This window comes from Rutilus rutilus (assembly GCF_951802725.1).
Source record: "Rutilus rutilus genome assembly, chromosome: 23".
NCBI classification, from domain to species: domain Eukaryota; kingdom Metazoa; phylum Chordata; class Actinopteri; order Cypriniformes; family Leuciscidae; genus Rutilus; species Rutilus rutilus.
Window position 1 is genome coordinate 25,974,391 of NC_140233.1, and position 15,930 is coordinate 25,990,320.

The 15,930-nt window shown below is 38.0% G+C and overlaps 1 protein-coding gene across 1 annotated transcript in view; it reads right to left on the minus strand.

Moving 5' to 3' along the window:
* Nucleotides 1-15,930, minus strand: part of wwox (WW domain containing oxidoreductase) — a 249,186-nt gene that overhangs the window by 224,200 nt on the left and 9,056 nt on the right. The window contains exon 5 of the mRNA XM_084397772.1: nt 3,896-4,002. Coding sequence (XP_084253898.1) covers nt 3,896-4,002 — 107 coding nt within the window. The remainder of the gene's footprint in view (nt 1-3,895; nt 4,003-15,930) is intronic.

Sequence of the window (15,930 nt, forward strand, 5' to 3'; positions counted from 1 at the left end):
ACGGATAGATGCACTTTTATGACGGATAGATGCTCTTTTATGATGGATAGATGCTCTTTTATGATGGAAAGATGCACTTTTATGATGGATAGATGCACTTTAATGATGGATAGATGCTCTTTTATGACGGATAGATGCACTTTTATGATGGATAGATGCTCTTTTATGATGATAGATGCTCTTTTATGATGGATAGATGCTCTTTTATGATGGAAAGATGCACTTTTATGATGGATAGATGCACTTTAATGATGGATAGATGCTCTTTTATGACGGATAGATGCACTTTTATGATGGATAGATGCTCTTTTATGATGGATAGATGCTCTTTTATGATGGATAGATGCTCTTTTATGATGGATAGATGCACTTTTATGATGGAAAGATGCACTTTTATGGACTTCAAAACAGAAACGGCCATTCACTGCCATTATAAAGCTTGGAAGAGCCAGGACATTTTTTAATATAACTCTGATTGTATTCGTCTGAAAGAAGACGTAAATCATGAGCTAATTTTCATTTTTGGGTGAACTATCACTTTAAAATGTTTTCAGATGTATCTAAAATAGCCAAATTCTGATCCTTTATAGCTTTTGACCCGTGCCTCAAGACTCACTCGTGGGTTTTTTGACAGCCTAATTGTGCAGCATGTGATGTATGGCAGGATTTGACTCTGGATTTTCAACAGTAGTTTTCTTCACTGAAGCTCCAGAAGCCTGTGCGGCGTTCCAAGTGACCTGGGAAGTAGATGCCATGACCCTTCATTCTGTAGATCCCAAAACATACATCTTTATCAAAATAACCCCGCCGTAAGAGCGTGGGAAGACACGGCGAGTACATTCATCATTTTAACGATTAATTTCCTTGTCCTGTCCTTCCCCGGATCTATTAATATCATTCCTGAGGTGTAAGTATGCATTTCCCGTCGATGAGATTTATTCCGATATCATGCCTTCCATTACTCATCTGCAGCACCTGCGATTTAGGAGTCAAATCAAATTCAATATTTTTTAATCAGAATATGAAAATCTTAACTTGATCAAGCCATCATCTGGTATTACTTTCCTCGTTTCTCACAGGGAAAAGTCGTGAGGGCTCGTATTTGGAGAATTAATTTCAGATGTTTTTGCAGTAATTGTTAGAGAATGAAAAATTAAAACTCCCAGCAAGGTGTCGGTAAACATTAATCAGATCGTCTGGCTTTTTTTTTTTTCTCTTTTTTTTTGTGCTAGGTAATTTGCCTTAATATTTAAATGTTCTTTAATAACTCTGATTATTAAAGGATCGTGCCGATTTCTCCGCTGGCGTATTGTGGAGTGCTTGTAAAATGCCTCTACATTTATTAAAACACGCCGACAGATTTGAAGCTGTCGGGCCTGAGGACTTATCTGCCGTCGAGAGGAGGGCTTTGTTCAATCAGATATCGCCACTGCTTTAAAACACTTTAGATTCCCCTGTAATCCATTGGCATCCTGTAATTAATCAACTAATTCCAAGTCTCAGGATGGCTGTAATTACGGCACCTCGTAATAGCTTATTCTTTCTGCTCCAGCACCTACATTTCATTTGTTTATTTTCTCACACTCATAAATCTGGGGGAGTGTCAAGAGCGCCACAATATTAGTGCAATAATCAAAGTTAATTATCAGAGGCCCTCGCGCCCCCCTCCTGCTAATAATGGAGACTATCAGAGAGATCGGCTGCGAGCGCAAGAGCCACGGGCAAAATCCCCGCCACGTCAAGACCAGAGGAATATTCATTAAGAATTACACCGTAAAAGAGAGAGAGTTGAAAGCTAGAGGATCTTTAAGTTTGCTTTTAGATGTCTTCTAGAAGAACAGCATTTTTTTAACCTAAATTAAAGATGTTTACCAGAAATTTTACATATAAAGCCCAAAGTGTGATTCACTTTTAACTAAGGCTGTCGATTCCACGCATTCAATTGATTAGTTATGGGGGGAAAATAATGTGTTAAAATTATTAATGCATTTAACGCACCCATCCAAGACCTACGTAGTTCATCTTACATCTCATATAGTTGACTGGTGAGGAACATGAAGCAGAGCAAAAGCTCACTGCGTGATGAAGCCTGTATAATGCACTTATAATGCCCCTAAAATTCAAGATATCAGAGCAAAAAAGCCCCTGTATGGGTTTTTGGCTCATATTTATATCATATGATATAGTTCAGCAATATCACACGAGTGCTGTTTTTGTTCCGAATAGCACGAGTGCAAGTGTGATGTTGATTAACAACAGTTCAATGAATAACAAGTTAATATTGTGTTTTGTGTAAATTTTGCTAACGAAAATATTACCGATAAAGCCAGAGCACCAGTGCTGTGTGTCTTCGAGCAACACAGAGTTGTGTTTCATTTCTGAATGAATCCACGTTTTGAGCGAATCAATCGGGTGAAACAATGATTCAATGACTCATTCATAAAGAGAGCCATTTACTTCATTCCTAAATGAATCAGCCGTTTGAACAAATCGAATGAATGAATCAGTGAATCAATGAATGACTCAATAACTTACTCATTAAGACATTTACCGCCACTTGCTGGCAGTTTTAGTTTCTTATTTTATATATATATATATATATATATATATATTTTTTTTTATTTTTTTTTTTTATATATATATATATATATTATATATATATTTTTTTTCATATTAATAAAAGTCACGTTGAAAGGTCACGCGTGACATAAGCGGAAGTACAGACCTAGTGTTTACAACGTGAACGTGCAAAGATTCAGTCAAACGGCATTTAAATAAAAAAATAAAAAAAAATACATAAAAGGTAAAACAACGAATTCAATTTTGAAGTTGGAGGAGAAAATGAGATGGAGTTTTTCACCCTATCCTACATTTATAAACCGGGACACGCGTGACCTTTCAACCTGATTTCGTGATGCGTGGCACATCACAGCTAGTGTAAGACCAGCATTTGTGGTTAAGAAGTATATAAATGTTTATTTCTGTTATAAAATGTCCGCTGGTTTGTCTAGATAAGACTCTTATTCCTCGGCTGGATCGTGTCGAGGCTTTGAAGCTGCACTGAAACTCACATTTGGACCTTCGACCCGTTGGACCCCATTGAAGTCACTATATGGAGGAAAATCCTGCAATGTTTTCCTCAAAAACCTTCATTTCTTTTCCACTGAAGAAAGAAAGACATGAACATCTCGGATGACGTGGGGGGGGGGGGCGTGTAAATTATCAGGAAATTTAAATTCTGAAGTGAACTAATCCTTTAACAACAGGGTGCTAATGTTACTAGCTCAAGCTTAAACTTGTTCAGCAAAAGTTTCTGCAAATTGTTGCTCCACCACGACAGTAGTTGGCGCTAATGTCTGCCATAGCATCCGCTGCGGCAGAGCAGACTTACACTGGGTTATGAACTGCGGTTTGAAACCGAAACGCATTAAATCCAAGTCAAGAATGAACTCCCAGAATCCTCTACAACAAACTGGGTGAAAAATAGCATTTCCCACAATAACAATACTCTGATAAAGTACAGATCCTCGAAAAATGTACTTAAGTACAGTAACAAAGTAAAAAACACTTGGTTAGTGTCCACCACCGACAAGCAGCACTATTTGAGAGAGTTGCTGCCAATGAAGAACAATTCAGATCAGATCATATATTTCATGTCATATATAGTACCACTAAGTACCATATCATACATAGATTTCAGTTAGGATGCATTAGAAGGCCGCTGACTATGTAGAAACAGCACTAATGACTCACATCTCCACCTAATCATGTGACTCAGGAGAAGCCAGAGATGCCAGCTACACAAAACGTGATTTATGAAATGTAAAGGTCACACAGGATGACGTCGCAATGCAGTAGTCGAGTGTGTGTGTGTGTGTGTCGTGTTTTTACTCACCCATTCCTCCGTGATCAGTCTTGCTGCTTTACTGGCACGACTTTGGTTTCGGCACGCTAAGATCACATGGGCGCCGTGAAGAGCGAAAGATCGGGCGGTCTCGAAACCTGCAGATAGGGCGTGGGTGGGTGGAAAAGGGATTGTGGGAGAAGAGAAATGACATGATTGAGATAAGTCACTTGACTGATAACTTGCTGTTATTTGCGGCGGATGAACCCGAGCAGAGGGTGGACGGGAATCCCATATCTCGGATTCGTTCTCCATCAGACAGAAAGCCAAAGGCTCTTTTTTTAAGATACTCAATCAAGACCCTTTTTAAGTGATGAAAACGATTAAGTCAAAGCAGAGAAACTCCAATAGCTTTGGTAATGATAATGAAATGAAACCGGACCCAGGACAAGACCTTGAGGCACCCCAATGACAGAATGTCTATCGTAAGCACATTTACACTGCAAAAAATAATCTGTATTTTTCCAGTATCTAAATATCTTTAACAAGATACATTACTTAAAAATAAAATTGTGAAACAATGACTTATTATCAGAAAATATATCTTGAATTAAGTTTGGTTTTCTTACTTTATTATTCTTTTGTTCTACGCATAAGCCTCACCAATTTTTTATTTGTTTAAAACAGGAAAACTAAACTTAATCAAAAGATAAATAACTCTAATATTTTGAGTATTTATGGTGCATTAAGTACATTAATGGATCTTTTTGCTTGTACTTGTATACTGATTAAGAAAGCCGATTTTTTGCAAGAATAAATGACTGAATGGAGATGTAAAATCCATAATGTGTATTTCTTGTTTCCAAACCCATGATCCTAAAGCACTTCAAAGCTAGAGTGATAAGAGGCTCCATCACAGAGCGTCACAGATACTTTAGCCTCATTTAGAAATTACTCCTCATATCAGTTTCTCAAATTAATTTTCACAAATCGCCACTCTAAATGGGTCAGTCAAACCCAAAAGGTAGAAACAATGATCTAAATATACTCCGCATGGGAAGGCAGAAACACAAAACATTTGCTTCACTGAAAAAGGTTATATTTAGGGGGGACTTGGGGTATTGTTTTGGCTGGTTTTGCTGACCTGCCGTTTTGCATTGTGCCTTTGATTACACCAAGTGTGTTTAAAGTTTCTCTTAAGCTGGCATCAGCACTTTATTACCCGGAGTGGGCACCAGTCATAAAGGTACATGTGTCTCAGAATAGATACTGCGAGAAAAAGCCTCAAGTTCATAACAATGGCTCAGGTTTGCAAGTCCGACATTAATAATCAAGTTAAAGAAGGAATATCAGATGGGGCGAACGGTGTGTTTTGCCATCATACGAAGGACACAAAGGTCAAACCTCTAAATCTGCGATGTCCCACAACGCCAGGGTGAAGGAAACTGCTGTCCTGTCGGCAGGACATTTGAGCTCAGTGGCTTATTTTAACCCATAATCCTCAGGCGCATGTGCTTCTTTCTGCTGGCCACATTTGCTCATTAAATCCTGGGTTTAATTACAGCAAAGGGGCTGAAAACGCATCCAGATTTGCTCTCTTTTCTTGTAATCTCCTATTACTGTAAAACAGACTCGACGACGGAGCTAAATTGGCCTTTGCGGTTTTCCCTCGGCGCCTCAAACGTAAGTGTGTAAGTGTGTTATCAGCCAGCAGGTGGACTACACGCGCTGGTGTACTGGCTGGCCTGCCTGCTCTCTCTGACTGTGAAATAACCCTTGGCCATTCGGCTTGTAAAACATATTACACTGTCATGGCTCAGAAAAGACCTGACAGGCCAACACGGCTCCGACAGAGAGGCATGACTCCGTCGCTCGCTGAACCACTGCAGTGCTGGGAATCATGGGTATCAGTGGTCATGATGAAGGTTGACAGCTGTCACTGATTGTGAGTGGCACTTGCACGCATGTCCGAGTTTTTTACCTTCACTTTTCCCCACTGAAGTTCACAGCCCCGTTCTTTCCGAAGGACTGATCCGACCAGCACTTCCAATGATTTTAGCACTGCTTTTTAGTTTTATAGACGGGAAAGGAGGGCGAACCTTTTTTCTTTCTTTTTTTTTGCTTCTATTTTGCCCCTAAATCAAAAGGAACATAAGAAACAATATTTTGCATAAAGACAACAAAGCCTATTTTAGGACCATTATTACACTGTAAAAAAAAAAGTTGAATTTTTTAAGTAAAATCAACTTTGATGTTTAATTCATTTCAACTTAAATTACATTTAACTGACTTTAAAAAAAATGAGTATCTTGAATAACTTTAAAAAAATGAAAATTGCTTAAAGCAATAAAAAAACATAAGTTGTCATAACTTATTGATTAATAATTGTTTACAGTGTAGTACCAGATTTTTCCAATATTTGTGACAGTAACAAACAAATAAACAAACAAACAATTGTATTAATATTGATGTAATAAAGGAAACTTTTTTACATTAATGTGATATACTATGTTTCATGTATATGTGATGCAATATTTATTTATTTAGAGTGACTTCAGCATATTCATTTTTCAGCTACTGTGAGTTGCCTTGTCTTGTTAAATTTGATTTGTATGCTTTAAAATAAATAAATAAATATTTAATGTAATAAAGGAAAATTATTACATTACTGTAACTAAACAAATAATAAATAAAAAAATTAAGTTAAGTACTGTGATGTAATAACAGAGTGATAGCATGTTCGATGCCTTTAATTGATGCTTTTAATTATGTATTTATGTAAAATCATCAACAGTAACTAAAATAAGCTACTCTTAATAAATCATAAAACTAGTCATATTCACTGTAACACAAAAAAATGCATTACTGTAAAGACAATATAATAATAATTATCCTTGAGAAAATTTATTAAAAGTAGAAAAATATGGAATCTTTACAGTATTTTGGGGGTGGGAATGTGCTCAAATATTGCATTGCAAAACAAAATTAGTGGTATTAAAAATAGGCTTTGTTTTCTTCATGGAAATATCCTTTTTTTTTTCTGATTTTGAAGCGGAATATGACGTGGAATGAGAGTGGGATCAGAAACGCACTTCATACGAGTTTCCCAACACACACACACACACACACATATGTAAAAACCCTTGCCTGATAGTCTGGCCTTCCTCTTCTATGCAAACGAAGCGGGTTTGACAGTGTGCCGGCGTGTTTCTGAGCCACAGACAGTCGGGACGATAGCGCAGATTAAAATGAACTTTAATTAGATTATGTTTTAATCTGATTTTCATTAAAAGGTAACTAGGAGGCCTAATTGTGAGGAGAGAGCTAAGGAGTATTACCCATTAAAACTCAAAATTGGAGTAGGATAAGACCTCCTCTCTGACAAACCAAGCATGGAATTCAATTTTATGACACCTTATTAGGAGTAATGGAGAACGCGCGTGTGTATCCGCACAAGGCCTTCCTTCCCGGGAAGCAGACACCCAAACACAAACACGCTTTCCCTGCCAGTAGACCAACAAAACACACGTTCACCAGCAAATCCAAGACATGACACTTCAGCGGTGCGCTTTCATCGTCTTGTTAATGAAAAAGTCTCGCATTAGCGTTGATCAAAAGAGCGACTCGCAGTCACCTTGTGAAGATCGAGGCGGTTGTTCAGCTTGAGGTGTGAATTAATCAACGCTGTTGTTTTTTGTAATGGAGAACAAATTAGAACATGTTTAACGACAACAGCGACCCGCCATGTATTATTTATGGAAAATAAGAGGGGCTTGACATTAATTTGGACATAATGACTCCGCTTGTTCGTCAAAGAGGCGTAGACCAGCTGAATTAGCATGACATTTCGGTGGAAAGAAGAAGAAACGGGTTAGTTAGATGACCACTGCATCTGAGCCTCAGCGCTGTTTGCTCAGGCGAGCTCGCCGAGGGTCAGCGTGTGGTGTGGACGCTGTGAAGACGGGATGTTCCCGAGATGACCTGCGGGTCACTTGATGGTTTTATTGTTTTGCTGAGTTCTTTCTCCAGGTCACTTCCTCGTCAGAGCGAGCGAATGGGAATCACGCCAGGATACACACACGGAGCGGACAGATTAACGCTCGGATTCGCCCGCATGAATCTCGTTGATTTTCTCTGTCATCACTCTGAGGTCTGCCCTACACTGCCTTTTTCTGCTTTATTAGACACATTTAAAGGGAATAATTGACATAACATTGTCATTTTTTACAGCGTAGTACCAGATTCGTATTTACATTGCAACATTATATGTGACCCTGGACCATAAAACCAGTCACATGGGTCAAGTTTTTGACATTGAGATTTATATATCTTATGAAAGCTGAATAAATAAGCTTTCCATTGATGTATGGTTTGTTATGATAGGACAATATTTGGCCGAGATTTTTGTAAATCTGGAATCTGAGGATGCAAAAAAACATTGAGAAGATCTCCTCTAAAGTTGGTCATTTATGTTGGCGATTGTGCTGCATTCACTCACAAGAATAAACGTTTTATATATTTACGGTAGGAAATTTACAAAATATCTCCACGGAACATGATCTTTACTTAATATCCTAATGATATTTGGAATAAAAGAAAAAATTACAAGTATACCTGTGCGACATGTGACTGGTTTTGTGATCCAGGGTCACATATGTGACAGTAACAAACAAATACTGATGTAATAAAGACAAAAATTACATTAATGTGATATAATACATTCCATGCATTTCAATAAATAATACTCTAGGCATGTGATGCAATATTTATGTATTGATTTATTTAGAGTGACTAGAGTTGCCTTGTCTTGTTAAATTTGATTCGTATGCTTTTAAATAAATAAATAAATTCATTTGAACATGTAATGTAATAAAGGAAAATTATTACATTATTGTATCTAAATAAATAATAATAATTTAAATGTTTGAAGTTAGGCATTGTGAAGTAATAACACAGAGTGATAGCATGTTCAATGCCTTTAATTGATGCTTTCAATTATGTATTTATGTAAAATCATACAAATCAAATGCAACAACAACAGTAACTGAAAGAAAATGTTACTCTTAAATCATAAAACTCTAGTAATATTCGCTGTAATGTTTTGGAAAGAGACAAAGAAGAGAGTGAAATTGTGAAATGTTACGAGTTTTCCTCATTCCCGCAGGTTTCAGACTCACACCGCTGAGCTTTACACGTGGCGCGCACATAAAGCCGCCTCTCAAACAGCTCGCCAGTGCCAAAGCTACTCGTCTAAACGGTCACAGTCGGGTACATAAGGTCAGTTTGGGAACGTAATAGGCGAGAGATGTTGTGTATCAGTGTATTGGATCCGTGCATTCGCTCTTAAAGTGACAGCGGTCTAATATTCCTGTCTGGCATGTTAATCACAGAATCACAAAGACAAAGAGAAATCACTCGCTACTCTGGATAGCTTTGATTGTAAGCATTATTCTGCATTTAATTTTTACAATGAAGACTATCCAGTGTTATTTTACATGTGATGCTTTACTTTCTGTAGTATTTCTAACCTGAATACTGTTGACTCGCCTGAAAAACTTATTTCATTTGTCTTTTTATTCTGGTGTATTTATGTGTGCTATCGACTGCAATTTGTTTATTTGGTCTTATTTTATTACTGACTGTTTACGTGGGGTTTTTTTTGTGGTAAATTTAGTTCAACGATTCTGGGCTCAGATTCTGTTCTGTGTGTAAGCTATTGCAACAAAATGACAAAAAAAAAAATATATATATATACACTCACCTAAAGGATTATTAGGAACACCTGTTCAATTTCTCATTAATGCAATTATCTAATCAACCAATCACATGGCAGTTGCTTCAATGCATTTAGGGGTGTGGTCCTGGTCAAGACAATCTCCTGAACTCCAAACTGAATGTCAGAATGGGAAAGAAAGGTGATTTAAGCAATTTTGAGCGTGGCATGGTTGTTGGTGCCAGACGGGCCGGTCTGAGTATTTCACAATCTGCTCAGTTACAGGGATTTTCACGCACAACCATTTCTAGGGTTTACAAAGAATGGTGTGAAAAGGGAAAAACATCCAGTATGCGGCAGTCCTGTGGGCGAAAATGCCTTGTTGATGCTAGAGGTCAGAGGAGAATGGGCCGACTGATTCAAGCTGATAGAAGAGCAACTTTGACTGAAATAACCACTCGTTACAACCGAGGTATGCAGCAAAGCATTTGTGAAGCCACAACACGCACAACCTTGAGGCGGGTGGGCTACAACAGCAGAAGATCCCACTGGGTACCACTCATCTCCACTACAAATAGGAAAAAGAGGCTACAATTTGCACGAGCTCACCAAAATTGGACAGTTGAAGACTGGAAAAATGTTGCCTGGTCTGATGAGTCTCGATTTCTGTTGAGACATTCAGATGGTAGAGTCAGAATTTGGCGTAAACAGAATGAGAACATGGATCCATCATGCTTTGTTACCACTGTGCAGGCTGGTGGTGGTGGTGTAATGGTCTGGGGGATGTTTTCTTGGCACACTTTAGGCCCCTTAGTGCCAATTGGGCATCGTTTAAATGCCACGGTCTACCTGAGCATTGTTTCTGACCATGTCCATCCCTTTATGACCACCATGTACCCATCCTCTGATGGCTACTTCCAGCAGGATAATGCACCATGTCACAAAGCTCGAATCATTTCAAATTGGTTTCTTGAACATGACAATGAGTTCACTGTACTAAAATGGCCCCCACAGTCACCAGATCTCAACCCAATAGAGCATCTTTGGGATGTGGTGGAACGGGAGCTTCGTGCCCTGGATGTGCATCCCACAAATCTCCATCAACTGCAAGATGCTATCCTATCAATATGGGCCAACATTTCCAAAGAATGCTTTCAGCACCTTGTTGAATCAATGCCACGTAGAATTAAGGCAGTTCTGAAGGCGAAAGGGGGTCAAACACAGTATTAGTATGGTGTTCCTAATAATCCTTTAGGTGAGTGTATATATATATATATATATATATAAACTTTATTAGAAGTATGCATCATCTCATGTCTAATTCTTACAGTTAAAGCGAGACACGGCAGGCAAAAACATCGGGGTTTTTTTACTGGTCAATTTTTTGATTTTTGGATATTTGTCTTCAATAACATGTCTTCTTTCAGACTCGTGGTGAAAAAAAGTCCGAAATACACATTTAGGTCTTTATTTTATTACACTTTGTCTGTTTGCGTCTGTAGATTTCTCATAAATTCAACAAAGTTGGCGTTCTTAACATCCGCGATCGCTGCCGGCACCCTGTCATCACACACTGCTGGAAAGCTCTCTCTCTCCTGTACAATGCTGTCAGATCCAAATATGGTAATTTCCTTTTTATCAGCAACCAATCGTGAAAGTATAAGGACTGAATGCGCAATCTCATTGGCTGATGATAAATCTTTAAAGCCCGTTTTCTCAAAATGACTTTTCTCTCATTCTCCAAGTCCGAAATCTTCACTTCAGTAGCACCTATATACACCAAACCTTCCAGTCTTGTACCTAGTTATATTATGAAGACATTTACAGAGGGATTTGTAAATATATTATTCCTAGTCTGATTTATATAACATTTTATTCCCAAAAAATGGCGAATTTTTTTTTTTAAGGCTATTGACAGTATATTCTGATTTACAGGATAACAAAAGTAGATATCCATAAATCCCTCTGTAATTTTTTTCCCATCTAATATGTGAACACAATGAAAAAATAATTTGTAACCTGGCTTTATCCAATACTCAGATTTTTTTTTTTTTTTAATATATGCAAATTAGCGCATATTTAATTAGATATGGCCTAATTTGCATATTTAAACATTAAATTACAGAAAACTTGTAATACATTTTTTTCTCATCTTAATGTAGGTAATCAACTGGGAAAGTTTCATGGTGATATCTGCTAGTTAAAAATGGTACCCTATTCACCTGTAGTGTCTCGCCTTAATCAATAAACTCAATGGAATATCAAGAGACTCTGATACCAATAAAATGAAATCAGTATCAACAAAATCCATCTTTGCACAATACCAGCATCCACAGTGGCATTTAATTACAAGAAATGATCTAAACTGTCAATCACTGTGTTAATGAGCCGAGATCACTCAAACAACTCGTTTAAACACTGATTTGTTCAGTCGTTGAATCATTCATTAAACTGATTTGCGGTTTCATTCAGTAATAAAGCAGTAATAACGCTGTGTGTCGCTCAGAGACACAAAACAGTTCTGCTGTGAATGATTGAACAAAATAAAGCAAAAACAGACAAAATGTTAAATGTGTAAATCAGACCTCAGGGGAACGTGGCTGTGTATATCCTGACTTTCTGAGGGATTTTAACGGCACAGAAATCACTCAGAGAAAGCCTGAGATAATCTCAGCTTATACATCGTTAAAATAATAATTACGATATTACCGTAGACGACACATAGCTGCCAGTCTGTCTGATCAATGGCAGATCTAATGACCATATATGGTCGTGGAGCATCAAAAGGGGCGGGGCCAGGGAGCAGCAGGTGAGCTGAAACATAGATATATATATATATATATATATATATTTGGGGTTAAAACGAGGAGTGTGGTGCTTCCGTCAGTCTGCAGGGAGCCTTAATTTACACCATTAATAACCCCCATCTTCATTTGGGATTGGGGGAGATGTTGTCACGGGCCAAAGTGAAATGTATGGTTTGTAATTACAGGGTTCCAGCTGACCAGCCGCTCGCCGCTGCTCTTGCCCCCGATGCCCTCGATGCCCTTGCCTCACACACTCCGGCTTCGACCCCCAAGTGGCCTCGGCTAAATCCCAGTGTCATTTTTCACTGTGCCGACGGTCACGCCGTCCCCACGGCAACCGCATCCGCGAACCCGAGCGGGAGCGCCGTTAATCCCAACTCGGACATTGTTAAAGAGAGAGACAGAGCAAAGAGTCGTCATGCAACTTTAATATCTCTGCTCTTGGAACAATAGTAAAAGCGAATCCATAAACCACTTGAGTTCACATTCGAGCACTCCGACCCGTTTTAAAAAGCCAGTAAAAGGCCTTAAACACACACACACACACACACACACGCATTCTGGCCGCTCACACGGGTGGTATTGAGGCCGTAATCATTATCGAACCTTTTATCCCCAGCTGTAATTTTCTTGCATGTTACATCAGTTTTTTCCGTGCTTTGTGAATTTCATCCAAGGTTAATAATGCTCAATAATTTGACTAACCAACCATACCTGGTGTTCATTACAGAGCCGATAAACAGATTCATCAAAAAGGGACATGAAACACACATTAAAAGCCTCAGATTCTATTTCCTCTGACACTCAGTATCAATAACAGCTCCACAGGCGCACCGAAGATTAAAGACACGCAGACATGAGGCCAACAACCCAACGCCTCGGCCTCCTCCTGCACCTGTGGACACTTCTGTGGACACTTCTGAAGCTCCTGTGGACACTTCTGTGGTCCTCAATGTTAGCCGATAACTGTTTTATAAGAACAATATTCTGAATACAGTATCTCAAATATATTACTATTATCAAATTTGTACTTCTTAAGTTTTGGAGGAAAACATGATACACTACTATATGACATTTGGGGTAAAAAAAAAAAAAAAAAAATGTATATATATATATACTTTTTTTCAAAGAATCTGTTTTTTTTTTTTTTTTTTACAAACCTGTGAAATATGAAGCAATTTTCATCATCGATAATAATCATAAATGTTTCTTGAGCATCAAATCATCATATTAGAATGATTCCTGAAGGATCATGTGACACTGAAGACTGGAGTAATGGCTTATTTTTAATTTTTTACTTTAAAAAACTCACGCACAAGTGACTTCTTTCAAAAACACACATATAATGAAAAATATATTTAATAAAACAATTTATAATTGTGATATGGTTCAACGAAACAACCTCTTATATCATCTTTGGGTGATTCGGAAGAGCTGCACATCTCGACACAATCACAGCCAATCAGAGCATGTTTCATGTTCAGTTATGCAGATTCTGGACCAATGATGTTTGACAGTGGGCGGAGCTACCCAGCTTCACTATAATGTGTGTAAGTCGGAGGCACGTGATGCACGAGGGTTTGATGGAGAGATCTGAATGGCTTTAGCAGTCACACTGAACACCGGTTCACCACAGAACATCTGAGCGACACGACCCTGGTGAGAGGCCACACACACACACACACTCATACAGACATCAAAACTCAATTAAACCGCAAACACACAGCGGCCATGGCGTGCAGATTTCCGTCAGTAGGGCTTGTTACTCGTCCCCTGCGCACCTCATGCCCTCCCGTTCGACACCGAGCGTCTGCTGAACACACACAGATGTGAGTGAGCACGAGCTCTCGGACCGGACGTCACTTCATATACAGCTGCAAACAGCTTTAGTGTGAAAATGACTTTTATGCTAATATATACTATTATAGTATTTGATTTGAATTATCTCTTATTTATACAGTTTCAGTTTCCTTTTAATTTGAAGTCATTTGTTTGTTTTAATATATATTTCTATTTAGCCTTATTTATTTCAGCTTAGTTTTAGTAATTTTAGTAAACATTTAAAATAAATATATATTAATTTCAGTTAGTTGCAAAGGCAACATTTTAAAAAAATATATATAATAATTATGTTTTCCCATCTAATATTTATATTTATGTTTATTTCAGCTTTATTTCAAATACAAATCAAAAAAAAATTTTTTAAAGTTATTTTATTTATTTATTTTTTAAATGGGGGGAGGGTTGGAATAACGATGAAAATAAACAATGAAATCAACAGAGATAAATTGTTTTGTTTTTATAAAGCAAGTAAAAATAACCAGCAGGGTTTTGAATGTTTGTTTTGATCGTTCAGGTTTAGAGAACGGTGACGAACAGACACAAAACTAGAGAAATTATTATGTTTTCAAAACAGGTTTCCCTGAACACTCCCACCATCTGCCATTGGTCAGGCAAACTAATAACCCCGCCCCCAAACTCACGCTATTGGTTGCTGTGTCGGACTGTTCAGAGACTCACACATTTAAAGGGGTGGTTGATTATGATTTCACTTATCTAGCTTTAGTTAGTGTGTAATGTTGCTGTTTGAGCATAAACGACATCTGCACAGTTACAACGCTTCAAAGTTCAAAGCAAAGGGAGATATTTGCTTTTAAAGAAATTGCTTTTTAAGGACTACAACAAACGGCTGGCAGAGACTACACCACATTCCTCCCGGGTTAGTGACATCACCAACCCTATAATTTACATAAGCCCCGCCCCCTGAACACGATTTATAGATTATCAAGACAGAATATGCTAATCAATGACTAGAAGATAATTACACATCAGCTTCATAAATTCATCAACTAACCATTCAGAAACGTCCTGTTGCTTCTACATGTTGTCACTTCTTCTCGAGTCTGCATCATTGTCTGACTCCGGGTTGAACATAAAAAGGCGAAAAGTTTTAGAAATTTTCAGTGCATGTGTGTGTGAGGTAAAAGGACATGAGCTCTTGAAGCTCCGCCCCCTGCGCCGGGAGCAGCAGCTCATTTGCATTTAAAGGAACAGACACAAAACGGTGCATTTTTGCTCACCCTCAAAAAGTGACCATTTTAACATGCTATATACAAATATCTGTGGGGTATTTTGAGCTAAAACTTCACACACACACACACACGCATCAGAGACTTATGGTGCCTTCACGTGCTATGGTAATTATGGTAAATACCAAAGGCTGACATGGAAAATGCACATGAACACCCCCTCATGTGGTATTTTCCACTGGGCAACTCGTAGAATATTTTGATGCACGAGTTGCCGAGATGAGATAACCTTTGACCTTTTCAAAATGGCGGAGAGCAACGCAAGAGTCGTGAATACGGTTAGCGGATAGTTTTTGTAGCCTATACAATGTTGTGTCATTAACGATTGTAATATAATGCGTTAACACTCAATTTTCAACTTCGCCGCAATTTCCTTGGTTCATATGTAATCATTTTATGTCATGTTTTATTTTTTTTAATTATTAATTATGGTTTAATCATCAGAAAGCACCACATTTACGTTTTTTTTTTTTTTTT